Raw genomic sequence first — 14447 nt, forward strand, 5'->3', positions numbered from 1 at the left:
TCTTTAGATATATTTCTGTATAAATAGATGAAATTTTTAATGTTTAATTTATTAATAAATAGTAAAATAAATTAAACTCTTGGAGATGTCCATTGTTTTGGGTGGAAACTGAGCTTTTTACAGCAGGGAGCTCTTAGGGCATGATTCTGTCTCTGAGAGAAGCCAAAGGATGGATTACTGTACCACTATATGGCATCGTAAATTTGTAATTATTCTGCAGATATTTTTCCTTGATATTTACACTTGAGGCAGGTCTTAATGACAATGAGCTGTGAAGAAAAGAACTGTGAGGTTAGCCTCTAATTCCATGACAGTATGTGCTAGTCGGTCTGTAAGATACTGAGTATTTTCCTAATTTATAGTGTGACATTTGTCCTTTATATCTTTTATCTCTTTTTTTTAATACCATTTAAAATGAACAAACATGTTCTACCTCAATCTTTACAGTTTTGAGGTTTGAGGCTGAGGCTGTAAGAGATGAGAATATCTCAGGCTGTCAATTCTGAACTTCTAAGAGTGCAAGGTCTTGTCTTGCAGTAGGCATCCTGTCCTCTGTTCCTTCAGGTCACTTATACACCATTCTGTGTGAGGAACTTGCTAATTATCTTGATTCAGATTTACTTTAAAATAGATTTCTTCAGGTATATGATGCTGCTTTTGTCACGTGCCTGAACTTTTTTAAGAATTTCTACCTGTGTAACTTTGCTGCAGTCACTGGATGGCTGCTATTTTTGAGTCTCGTTTTTTAAAATTAAATATACTGTATGTAGGAATCATAGATACTATAGCATGCCTAATATGTATTCGTGTGTGTCTATTTGCTTCCTTAGGACAATTCTAATTTATACATGGTAATGGAGTATGTTCCTGGTGGTGAAATGTTTTCACATCTAAGAAGAATCGGAAGGTTCAGGTAAGAGTGACATTATTCCTTTAAAAAGGTTTGTGTTGATAATTTGGAAAGAGGGGTTTATAAAATTTGTTAATATTGAACAAAAAATTCTGAAGGAGCAGCTACACTTAACTAACCCTCTTTCAGTGGATTTATACTAGTCAGGGAATGAAAAAGTGTATCATTTTTCAGTTAGTTAATGCAGGGATCTCTGCATGCTAGAATCTTGTAATTCCTGTGCATATTGTCACAGAAATTGATTATAATTTCTGAAAGTAAAATTAAGTCTAAGCTCTGTGTTCTGGGATACATTCGTCTTGACTTGCATGTGTATTTTAATTGCAAGACTTAAATGAAATTTTAGGAATGGGTGTATCAATTCTAAATTGTTTGTTTACAGTTTTTTTTCTTGTCATTCAGTAAAAGATCCAGCTAAAAGATACTTAACTTTTCTATCCCTGACGGCTACTGATTATTTCAGTATCTTAGCGTAACATTGGGGTGCTTAATATTCTTTTAATTCTTCACAGTGAACCACATGCACGGTTTTATGCAGCTCAGATAGTGCTAACATTTGAGTACCTCCATTCATTAGACCTCATCTACAGAGATCTAAAGCCTGAAAATCTTTTAATTGATCAGCAAGGATACATCCAGGTATGATATTCTTCATATATTTAGGGAGCAGAGTCTTGCTGTACAGTGTAGGGTTAGGAAATTCTAACGGATGTGTTTAGAATAAATGGTCTGAAGTTGTTTGGCATGTTAGCATGCATTCAGGCAGCATTTAAGTGGCTTAGTAATGGATAAAACCAATGGATTGCACTTCCTCTGACTAAAGTATGCACAACGGACCTGTCTGCGACTGAGCAAGTAGTCAAGGTTTCCCTTGGGGTCTGTGGTGAGAAGTAGGCAATTGCATGGCTCTGTTCATCTATTTTATATTTTATACATCTGTCAACACCAACATTATCATACTTAATTTTAGTCAAGTGAGCCCCACCCTTGGAGAGTCCCAACCTTTGCAGCACATCTGGCTTAAGAGCTGAGTTGAGCTCAAATCAGAATTGTAGCACTACAAATGATGGCTTGGGTTTTACAGCAGCTTCTCCTGGCACTTCCTGATCTTCCCTTTAGCTCTCATGTTGATTATCTAAATGGCAAATGGAAAGTGGTGTACAGCACCAAACACTCAGCAATGCTTTGCGGTCCTTAAACTATAGAAGCTCTTCTTTTTTCATTGTGTCACCTTTTGCTATAGCAGGCTCTAACAAGAAAATACACAATAAAAATGTTTGATAGAAGTGGGAAGGATTTCTCTCTTACATGGTTTATAACTGCAAAATAATTTTGCATGGAGAATAAAATAACACTGTAGGGATGTAGTTGTTCAGCCCCAACCACTGGCTGAGAAATACAAGTTCTGTTAATGTGGTTGGAGAGCACCATTAATGTAAAGCTATGAGCAGCTTACTCCAGAAGTGGGGAGACTCTGTGTGCAACAGCAGTGTGATTTTTGTGACAGTGGGCATACTGCAAATGATGATGGGTCCAGCAGTCACTTTCCCAAGTGAGGCTGATTCACCTCTGAACAGGGCCAGGGTGGGGGGAGTGTGCCTGATCGTATGTTGGTACAGCATCTCCAACTAAATTTAGTTTAGAAACTGTTCACTTTCTTTTTGAATTTCAAAGCCATTACTGTTTGTCCCGTGTCTGTGGGGTATTTATTCTTGCATGGATTGGTGTGCCTTGACAAACGCAGAAATGATTCTGTGTAGTCAGCATGGCACGCACTCTGTTCAGTCCCAGCTGTGCTTGCTGCTGTTTCTGCCAAAAATGAAGCAAAAGCTGCCTTGATAGTTTTGAGCTTGGCTTGTTTAACTGTGACACTAGTGCATCAGAAACGTCAGCACGAGCTATTGTGTAATTAGCAATGATTATCATTGTGGTACAGTATGTTTCCTCAGGGATTGGGTTGAAAATGATACCAAGAAGGAAGAAGCAAAAGAATCGGATCCCCAAGCAAGCATAGACTTGATAGCTTGCAACTGATCCTAGAATTTCACGTGTAACTCCCTGGCTTCTGGATGTATTCCACAATATGGTCCAGGAAAAAATCACAGAGAGGATGATACTGCATCTAGCATTCTGAAAACTTACTGCAGAAAGCATAAGTGGAACGAAGAATTTGTCATGGCCAAGAGCTTGCCATTTGTGAATGGTTACTGCTACTTATCCACCCCAGTCCTCAAATAAACAAACTTGACTCTAGTGATGCTTTCAAAGATAATCAGAAGTTACTGTAAGACTTTTTAATGTTGTCTTATTCCCACACTAATTTTACATATAGCCTTATGCAATAGAATTCTAAATTTACGAGACTGGCGGATATCTTTACCCTTTTTGTGGTCTGTTTACTTAGTTAACTAAAGGAGAAGATAAATATCTTCTTCATATTCACATTCTTTAAACTTTCAGCAGTATAAACAGTCTGATCTGAAAAGTATAAGAAAAAATATTACTGTAATTGCAGTACATGTAGAAGATTAATAAGCCATAGTTCCTACTGATTTTTTTTTAAGTTAAGCTTGTGTCAGAGGGGGAAATACATGTTTTGTGTTATTTACTAATTTTATTATGAGAAACATTCTATCTACCTGAATTAGGAGTGGCTAACAAAGGTACATCTGACAAAATGACACTGTGATTTGAGAAACAAACTTTTCCTCTGTATGAAATAACTTTTCAAAGTATTTTAAAAGTATTTAAATGTACTTACAGAAATGAATTTGCGGTCAATTTATTTCTTCTGATAACAGGTCACGGACTTTGGCTTTGCAAAAAGAGTAAAAGGAAGAACTTGGACGTTATGTGGGACTCCAGAATACCTGGCACCTGAAATAATTCTCAGCAAGGTACTTACCTGGTTATTCAGTGATGCTTTTGATGCAGTGAAAGCTTGTCATCCAATTATTAAATCCTGAGGGATACACGGTTGCTGATACTTCCAAAAATCAAATATCAGCTAGTCAACGCTTTATAAATTACACAAAATGCAATCTTGGTGGTGTTAATGGGTTTTTTAGTCTACTAAAACTTACTCTGAAGCAGGAATTTTTCACATAACTGCACAGAGCCTTCTACAGACACTTTTGCATTTAACTTGTGAGGCAAAAAGGGATTTAAGGAATTGGTAATGAGGTTACTTAACTCATCCTTAGCAGAACAGCAGCTCTGAGTGATTACACTCTGAAGTGTTAACAGCCAGCCACAGGAGCTCCAGAGGTTACAAGAACCACATGCTGGGTGAATCAGTAGTCATTAAATAACTAGTTGCAGAGTGTTTCAGGTTTAAGGCACTTTATATGAAATCAAATGTGACAGACCACCGGTTTTACACAGAAAGTACGTGCAGTCTAAGCTTACTGCTAATCAGTTTGTGTCTGGTATTTGCATTAAGTGTTTGAAGATAAAAGAAACACTATTTTTCGTATAGCTTGTCAGCTGTAACCCTTCCTGTGTTGCAAAGGAAAAATATCCTTATAGCTTATGGAACTGCTTATGATACAAACAATCACAATGCATAATGTTAAATTATGCATTTCATATGTGGTTTAATTAAATGCCATTTGCAGATCTTCACCTAAAAATACTTGGGGAGGGGGAAGATGTTTATTTGCAGTTTTTTTGCTGCTGTGCAGCTAAAGTAGCAGAAGAAATTGCCATGTGCCTACTACAAATTCTCCATAGGAGGTTTTTCAGGAAAAACTGAGTCTTAGTCCTGAGCTTTGTAAAAGATCTCAGGGAGCACATAAAATTGGTGGGATTGATGGGGTTTTCTGTCTTATTTAATACTACATAGGATTTACTAATGATTTTGTTCAGGTTTTTCAGATCAGATCGTAAATTACTCTATAACAGCTAATTAATGTTCAACTTTTAAGGTCTTGTAGCTGGTTTACTAAATATGATAATGAGTGGTATGAAATGCAGATAATATAGGGAAAAGGTGATTATACACAATACATAAAGTGTTACATGAAATCTCCCTAGGCTTTGAAAGATTTTTTTCAAACATTCTGTAACAAGGTTATTTTGATTTCAAATTATTAAATAACTAAATAGAGAGAATAAACTAAGTGTGCTCATTTTTGTTATAAGTGTAATGATAGCCCTGAAAATAAACACAGGGACTGCATGCAAAATGTTTCATTTCCATCACCATTTCACTGTCATCACTGTATTAGGTTTTAAGTATATTGCTCTTGGGATCTGTGAGCTTTGGTTTGGTTTGAGCTAAGTTGTAAGATCTGTATTAAACAAGCTGTAATGCATTTGATGCCGTTTTATTCCACAGGTACATAATGGAAGTCTTAAACAATGTGAGAAATGTACTAACAGTGGTACTTCTCCTTTCATCTAGGGTTACAACAAGGCAGTGGATTGGTGGGCATTAGGGGTGTTAATCTACGAAATGGCAGCTGGATATCCCCCATTCTTTGCAGATCAGCCCATTCAAATTTATGAGAAGATTGTGTCTGGAAAGGTGAGTGATGGTTCTGTGTATTTTTCACACATGCACTTGTGTTGTCTTTGCAGAACCGTTTTGGGTTGTTTTTTTTCTCCTGTCTGGAGTGGCTACAGAATTTACTGACTACTGGACAGCATTTAGAAAGAATAGGAAAAGTTTGTAATGTATACATCATAAGTACAGGCATGGTCACAGTAATATTAAAAATCAAATTTCTAAAAATCCGGTTTCTGCCTTCAAATTAAAAATTTATTTGAATTTACAGACACTGTGGTATTATATCCTTTTTGCTTGGATAAAATGATCCAACAATCATTTACAACTATTTAAATTCAAACTTAATTTGCTTAGCTATTTTCTTTTCTATAAAGAAGCTCTAAAGAGTTTCCATACTTCAGAGGTTTCTTTGCTCCTACAGTCCTGTAGTTCCAGGCCTGTCTAATGTTCTGTTCAGCTTTCATTGTTATATACACTTTTAAAAAAGTATTGCCAACATTTCCCTTGTGTATTTCATTAGTATCTCTTAGTGTGCCAGGTAGCATGAACATCTGATTGTTCTTTCTCCTGCCAGCCAGTGTTGTCTCTTCATGTTTCTCTGTGCTTGTTTGATGGGTTTTTTTATAGTTCTTCTCTTCCTTGTCCCCACACACAAACACATGCTGTGCTGCACCCTGAGTACTTCTGTGACTCTAATCAAGGGAAGTGCTTCAGCAGGCGCCAGGGTACACTGCAGTGAGATTGATTCCTGTCTAGGAACTTATTTAAATCTAGAAGGTGGTTGGCCATCTAAAGGCTGTAATACTGTGACCCTTCATCTGTATCCATGAATATTTAGGGTTTCATTTATGAAGATATATTTGTAAAGAAATATTGATCTTCTAAGTTAAAAAAAGGAGGGCATTTATTGCAGAGGTATCTTAATTTGCTTGACATTTGTACTGCCTCTTTTTACTGAGTCCATGGATGAGTGATTGCAGACCACAGCTCTGCACGTGAACTCTGGAAACTCATAACATTCAGTTCTCAGCTAGCAATAGGCTTCCTTTACAGTCTTAAGTCTTTTTTTTAATCTACCTTGTGCGCTTAACTCCATTTTTAAAGTATAGATTTGATATTTTCTTACTTCTCACCTGCCTAGGTACTGCATTAATTAAAACCTGTGAGCTTCTCATGTGTAACACTTGAGCCATATTGACAGGAAAACTGAAGCAGATTATCAGACCTGTTGTTTTCGCAATGTGTTTTTATGTTAAATAATGCCATGTTCTGCATTTACGTCATAAGGGATCAGCTGAATATAGGGAGTGTCAAATGCTGAGACTACAGGCATGACAAATACAGCTTTTTTGCTGGTTATTTCCCCCTTTCTTCTCTCTCCCATCTCAGATGGTGTCAGTAGACCTTTTCCTAGTAAAATCCTATGTTACACATCCCATACGTCTTTACATATTTCTTAGCTGTGTTTGACTTAATTGTATGGGCAAGACACTCATGCTGTCTGCAAATAGTGCTGTGTTACATACATAAGGCTTCTGGTGTTGGTGTATATAGTTATCAGAGATGGATTACAGTACACTATGAAGTTCCAGATTGAAAGTTCATGTACGATTGCTGACTGCTCAGTAACTTTGGAGCATATCTCTTTATTTATACGTTGTATATATGCTATACTTTACTGTATGTCCTCTCTATGTGTGTGTGTGTATATATATATAAAATACAGTATTTTTAAAAATTCCCTAGAAAATAGTTGAGAATTCCTTGAGATGATGGTGTGTTGATGAGATACCCAAGTTAAATGTAGCTTTTTTAATCATTATTACACAAAATTATTCTTTTTCCTTAACTCAGATTTAGAAACTTTCAGTTTAAAAAGTATAGATACACATGGTAGTGCTGTTGATAAAGGCTCTGTGAAATAGAATTACATGTACAATAATATCAATCTTTCTTTTCACACATTCCTTCTTGGTCTGTTTTTTAGAGGGAGAATAGCAAATGGCCCTAATGTTCCCTGTTCTGTGAACATTGTTGTATTTCACAGGGGAAAGAATCAAATTTTAATGTTGTGGATGTGTATTTTTAGGTAAGGTTTCCATCACACTTCAGCTCAGACCTAAAGGATCTTCTAAGAAATTTACTCCAGGTAGATTTGACCAAACGATATGGAAATCTCAAGAATGGTGTAAATGACATAAAGAATCACAAGTGGTTTGCAACTACAGATTGGATTGCCATTTATCAGAGAAAGGTAAGACCCTTCCTCATCAAAACTGTTGTAGGTTTTTAAGGAGTAGATGTAAAATTTATAATTATTTTGTGTATTTTTACATTCCTAAATTTGTTGCTTTTGATTAAACTAAGAAAAGGTGGAAGTAGTTTAATCTTTAACACTGTGAAAAGCTTATATTGGTTGAATGATGTTTATTTCTTGTTGATATTTTATCCTGGACCTCTGTGTGCATTCATGTTCTCATAACAGGTGTTGTGCTTTAGTCTATTTCTGGAATATCTCAGAATGAGCCATCTCCTCTCACTCGCTTGCTTTTTATTTAACCCCTGCTATAGTGGTATCTATAAATACTCCTCCACAGCAGAGGAATCTGTTTTGCTTTCCAGCTAGCTCTTAGCAGTCAGACCCTGCTTCAGTGTGGAGGAGCTCTAGCCAAAGCCAGAACTTTGCTTTCACTGCTGAAGTAACATGCTCCCTCCTCCTTGCTCTTGCTTTATGTGTGATGGGGACAGGATCAGATGTAGAGGATGTCTGCTCAGTCCTCAGCGGACGCTGAGGAGCTTTTGCCTTCTGACACTACAGTTCCATAAGCAGCAGCAATGGAGAGCGCCCTGCTGAATGCTGTTTCATGGCGGGGTTTGGAATGGTTTTTGTGGCCAACGTGACTTGCAATGTGGTTTTTAGAAAGTCTCTGCCCAGTTTGCAGTGTGAACTTCAGACTTGTGTAAGAATGAAAGCAACAAAGGCAACTGAGAGTATTTTAAGAGCACGAGCAGCCACTAAGATATTGGGTCGAGCAGAGGCTGCCAGGATGAAAGAAGCAGAGTTGGAATGGGAAACAGGATGAGGATGATGACGATTCGGTCTGTCTTGCCTTAGCTCCAAAGCTCATTCTCCCCTTTAAGGTAGAGTCAGAGTTCAATATCTGTAGATTAGTGAGTTACCAGAAACAAGATTCATAAGAAAATATTCTCTTAAATTTAACCTGTACTCTTGGGTTTCCGATAGACAACAATACAAGCCTAAAATAACTCAGTTGGTGGTGTCCCAGAAGACTCAGGTGGAGAAATAATTTTGTATCTAGATATAGGTAAAAAGGTTAGAGTCAAGCAACAATGTTTCAAGGAATTGGTTTGCATTGTTGAAATGCTAACAGTCTTGATTAGAGGCATGAACATGCTGCTGTAACAGCAGTATTTTAAAGGCCAAACCTAAATACTAACAATAGTTTCTAAAAAGAAACTGGTTGTTTTGCTACACAAACTGACAGTACAGTTGTTGTAGTATTCACTAATGTATTAATTACTAGAAGACAGGGTACAATTAACACATCTTGTATTCTTTCTGTTAAGTTTAGATGTGTTAAGAATAAGATTGCCCGTTGCAGAATTGTCATTATCTGTTCTTTGCTTTCTTAATGCCTGTTTACAAGGCGGTTTTATGTGCACTGTTTCATTCCCTGGTGTGCCATTTAGGGACACTCAGGCCCTGTAATATTAAATCAGGTGTTTTAATATTGTGCTAAATATTCTTAGCATTGCTAGCACACTGCTGCAGAGCATCAGTTTCAGGGGAACAAGAAATATTTTAAAACATGAACTAACAGTACAGTCAGAAGAGCTATTACTAGTTTTAAACGATTGTGAAAACTGATGCTGATTAAGTTTGAAGCTTCTAATTATAAGGAATAAATACTGTAATACTGAAACAACAGCACAGATTGTAATATCATTTAAGCAGTAATAGAAATACAGCAGTAAAATTTGGGTTTATACCAGCTTTTCTCAGTGGCTGTTACTTTCCTGAGTAAGTGTAGTGTTCCTTGGCAGCTAATGTAATGTGACTAATTTGTTGTGCTATGGTCATAAACGAACCAGTTGATTACTTAATATTTCAGATAAGATCAATTCTTGTTTTCTTTGTGTGTTAGTGTAGCTGTTCATTAAAATGCTTCCTGATAATACAGTTGTACTTAGGGCCAAACAGGTTTTTCTGCTATAAACTGGTGTTAGCTCCTCCAATCTCTTCTTAGCAATTTCCTTAGGGAAGATAATAGGACAAACTCTGAAGCGTCTCATTTGAACGTGTTCTAAAATTCCATCAGGAAATAAGGGATTTTTTGTGCTCTGAGCTTTGTTGTAAGGAAGTAATTGACAATCAATTTGAGAAGACACATAGAAATCAGGCAATGGTGAATGTGTGGTCTTCTAGGCTAGGGGTGTACACAGACTGTGTATTCTCTCAGGATAAGTCGCCTAAATAGGTATATTGTTTTAGGAACAGAAGCATGCACGCATGACAATTGTGGCAGTCTATAAATACAGCAAGTTAGTGTGATTTCTTTGGGATCTGTAGCCTTATTACCCAAAGTCAGCAGTTTAATTTGTATTACTCTGTGCTGTACCTCTTTAACTTACTGATTCCCCCCACCATCAGTACTCTACCTGAGGCACTGAGCAGTTTGTGGCAGCACAGCATGGCTGGATCTCCTGCCTCTGCTGCAGCCCTGCCTGCCCTGCTTGCCCTGCTTATCTCTCTCCCCAGCATGCTACCTCTGGCACGCGTTCTCCTGGGGACACCCTAGAGAGATACGTCTCATTACTTTGCATTTCCAGGTTTATATTAGCATCACCTCAATAATTGTGCTGTAATCTTGCTTACCATAAAGGTGGATATATCTGGCATCTGTCAAATGAAGAAGAGGAATGCAGTACTGATAATCATGCCTCCAACTCCAGTTTGTCCTAGACTCGTTTCAGTAGAGTATCTCTCCTTCTCCCTTCCTCACTATCCATTCGTCATTGGTGCCCCCCATCCACCCCAAAGTGCACTTCTTGTTTCTTTCAGCATGCAGATGATTCTAAAATTTAGGGTATTTTAAAAAGTAATTAAGCTTAATTTTGAACTTTATGAGGTGTGACAGACTAGAAGGATTAAGATTTGAATTAATATTAGCTGAGTGAAGGTGGAATTTAGTAGTCTGTTCCCTAAAATAACATCTCAATGTCTGCAAGTTTGGAACAAATCCTTCCTTATTATTATTTTTCTTCCTTTTTTTCCCCAGTTGTGTAGGGGAACAGCATAAGCTGTTAGCCAGCAAAAATTGCAGGTATGTCCCTGTGCAGACATATCTTCATTTAAGGTCCACTTTAGTTTAACTTCCAAGATAAGTAGAGGCTGAGGTGCGCTAATTGGGGCAGAAGGATTGAGGCTGTTATGTTGTAGCCAGACCTAAGGACTTTATTTTTAAGGTCAACCTCAAAAAGTGGCAGGTTCCCTCAGCTTGAAGAAGCAGCAGTTACAAGGGTCCTGGAACAGGGTTCCAGTAGCTGAGTGTGAATGGCTTACTCCCAAGTTGACATGAGATGCACCGAATTGCAGTGCTAATGGAGTATGTGTGTGGGTTTGAGAGGATATGCAGGCAGCTTTACCAGAGGGGTTTTCCATTGTTAATTAGAGCTGGATGGGCTTTGTGCAGAACCTTTTCATGACCCCTTCAAGTCATCGCGCGAAGTCTCTTGGTTGTGGCCAAGTTTTGAGAAAGCTGTTGCTTCTCACCATTAGGTCCTAGGAGGACCTTAGGACATGCAGATCAAATTGCTTTAAGTGTATTAGGTTAGTTTTTATTTGGAAATAAAGGACTGTTGGTAAGTAGGAGGAGAGGGGCTCCAAACAGCCCTGAGCTTTTCAAGTAGTTTTATGGCAATCAGTGTACTTCTCTTCTTCTGCCATGACAGTGCAACTGTTCCAGGCAGCCCTGGCTGCACTGGGAGCCATGCAACACAACTGATGAGCTGAGAGCAGGGTCTCTTCTGCAAGAAGAGAACTAAACTGTGTTTTAAAGTGGAAGTAATTTGTTGCTGATGTTTGTCTCTGGTTTCTTGGCAGGATTTGAGGGATAACGAGAATATCGATGTTCTCATTATCACAGTGTTAAGCCGATAACATTTCATATGTGCCTCTTTTTTCTTACCCTTCCCCAAATACAGGTAGAAGCTCCATTCATACCAAAGTGCAGAGGCCCTGGAGATACCAGCAACTTTGATGACTATGAAGAAGAAGATATCCGTGCGTCTCTAACAGAAAAATGTGCAAAAGAATTTGCTGATTTTTAGTAGGAGTAAGAGGACAAGATGACATCAGGGCTCACATTGGGATCTTTGCACTCTGTTAACAGATGAGGTGGAGCTGAGACCATCATATGTCAAAACAGTTACCTAGTTACTTCATTCCACAAAGCTGACTGAGGTCTTTATTGCCATCTTCCATGTGTGCAGTTTGCACCAACCCTTCTAACTAGGCACAATTAAGCAAGCACTGTTTGTGCAGTAACACAGAATAATAGACCACTTTCCTACTTAACTTTGGTTTCTGTCGTTCTTTGTTTCTGTGTATTGTTCATTTTCCCCCTTTAAAATGAAGTAGTTTTTTACCCAAGAATGCTCCATTTTATTTTGAATAATGTATTATTTGTGTGAGTGAAATGGAAGGTGTTGCGGCTAGTGTGATTTAGACTGAAGTGAAAGATAAATGTTGCTTCTAGTCTGTGCCAGCCAATAATTCTTGTCTGTCTTGTGTCTGATGCTACAAGTTATAATAATTTTTTAGTAGCTCAGACTAAACCTAGCCAACATTTTTAGCATTTTTGAAGGTAGTATTTATCGCCATATAAATGTCTGCTAAATTAACTTAAAAACGTTTCTTCCTGGAGACTGACCAAAATTCAGTAGAATCAATTGGATGGTTAGGTAGGGGACAGTAGCTAGACCCCGTGCCTTGGTTCTCTACATCCCTGCAGTTTTTGTCACTGCCTCCTTCCTTTGTATTTCCCACCTAGGCAGGAGGTAAATTGCCATAACCAGACTGTACCACGGAGAGCTTACAGTCTCATGAGAGGGAGTACTTTTCACCTGGTCTGGATTTTGGACCACATGTAATCAAGTCAACTTACCAGCATTTCAGTTGGCAGGTATGAAATGGCTTTAAGAACACGAACCCTAAACTCTTTAAGGAAGTTTTGGTCAGTATTGTAGAGAATAGGACTCATTTTGATTCACACTTTTGTTTTCTTTTGTTTTTTTTGGTTTTTTTTTTTTTTTTTTAAAGCCAATGTTTGGGCTCCCAAAGTATTCCTTGTTTTGAGCCTTTTTTGATTTAAAAAAGGCATCCATTAAAATAAAACCCACCCCACCACAAAAGGCAAAATGCGCTCTGCCATTAGCTATGAAAAACAAATGGTTTAGCAAATGCAGAATAATGTTCTAGATGCATCGCTGGATGAACACGGTTATTTTTTTTGTTAGCTGTTAAGAATAAGAGGTTATTGCCAAGTTTTTATTCTGGTATACTATATTAGTAAACTGAGGATGGAGTACTGCTACAATCATTTTCGTTCTAATTACAGCACTTCATTCACGAAGAAAAGAGACAAAGTTTAAAAACTGCAACAGCTGGGTTTGTTTTAGTTGCGTTGTGTCTTCATTTCTAACCTACTTTCTTTCAATCAAACAGAATGTATGGTCACACAGATATAAGTGTTTGGGCTTAATTATGTTTTGTATACTCTCACCAACTGACTTAAAAGGTATTGCTACCATGTGCTAGCTTTGGGCACTTTTACACATTTATTTCAATGTTAATAATCAGTGGCTCAGCACTTTTTTTGGGGGGTTGCTTTTAAACTTACTCATAGTAGTTTTATTTGTACACTTGATTCTGGCTGTCTCAGTGACCTGTCTTAAAACAACACATCTAAACAGTTTAAACTAGCCTCACGTTTTATGATCAATTTACATGCATACAAGGATTAATTGGGTTTTTAAAAAAAAAAAAATTAGCTATATTGGTACATAGCCATTGTATTTGTTTGAATGTCAGCGCAGATATCCCGCTGGCATTCCTTCCTTTCAATCTGTATGACACTCCTTTAAGAAAAGCCTTTGGAGACATTTTACAGAAGAGTATGAAGCAAACCATCCAACATTCTGTATGTTTAGGTTGTTGAGCATTTTTGCACAACGTCATTAGGAGGCTGACACTGAATGCAGTCTTTGTCCACCCATATTTACATATGTGCAAGAAAAGTATAAGATACTTTGCTGTAGCAAATTTTATGTAACAAAGATATATCGTCACATTAATAAATTTAAAGAAATCCTTTGTATGAAAATGTTAAAATCTTTTGTATTTCATTTAGACCAAGGACATGCTGCTGTATGCTAGCTGTATGCGATAAATTCTACAGTAACTTTGTTGTCGTTTATGAACTTTAAAAGATTTTAATAAATGTTGGAGATCACAATTTGATTCTGTTATGATTTTAATTTTTAATCATTACATTTATAATTCTAGTAAGGTTCAGAGATTTTTCTGTTTTGTAAAATACTGTAATCATTCATCTTGCGTGTACAATAAGACAAAAGTCTAGGAAATTGGTTCTGACATGTCTGTCTGATACCCAGATTAAATTCTACGTGGGCATAAGTGGAAAAGTCATCTTAATGCCATGATATTATGCTATTTTTTAATTTTATGAAAATCCTGTGAGCAAGTAAAATACTTTTCCAATATGGCATAATAGACTTCAGTATGGAAATGAGATTCTATTTTGGAAAAGGAGGGGAAGTGTGCAATTTCCAAGGCATTAGTGAGTACATTTGACAATGTGAGTATTATACAACCCTCTCATTTAAACACAGTCATAAAATATAACTACAGAATATTATGTTACCTGTATTTAATTTGAAAAATCCTTTTCACGATATGGAAAAATTGTATATCTATGACAGTAG

At 37.2% G+C, this 14447-nt stretch overlaps 1 protein-coding gene across 2 annotated transcripts in view; it reads left to right on the top strand.

Moving 5' to 3' along the window:
* The window catches only part of PRKACB (protein kinase cAMP-activated catalytic subunit beta), a gene marked incomplete at its 5' end in the record, with an annotated part of 71144 nt that extends 57187 nt beyond the window's left edge, over positions 1–13957 (top strand). For both annotated transcript variants that reach the window (XM_084266364.1, XM_084266363.1), the window contains 6 exons: positions 831–913; positions 1423–1549; positions 3712–3807; positions 5316–5438; positions 7510–7674; positions 11646–13957. In XM_084266364.1, coding sequence (XP_084122490.1) covers positions 831–913; positions 1423–1549; positions 3712–3807; positions 5316–5438; positions 7510–7674; positions 11646–11771 — 720 coding nt within the window. In that variant the 3' untranslated portion in view covers positions 11772–13957. The remainder of the gene's footprint in view (positions 1–830; positions 914–1422; positions 1550–3711; positions 3808–5315; positions 5439–7509; positions 7675–11645) is intronic.
* Positions 13958–14447: the final 490 nt, after the last annotated feature.

Source organism: Gallinula chloropus (assembly GCF_964237585.1).
Source record: "Gallinula chloropus genome assembly, chromosome: 6".
NCBI classification, from domain to species: domain Eukaryota; kingdom Metazoa; phylum Chordata; class Aves; order Gruiformes; family Rallidae; genus Gallinula; species Gallinula chloropus.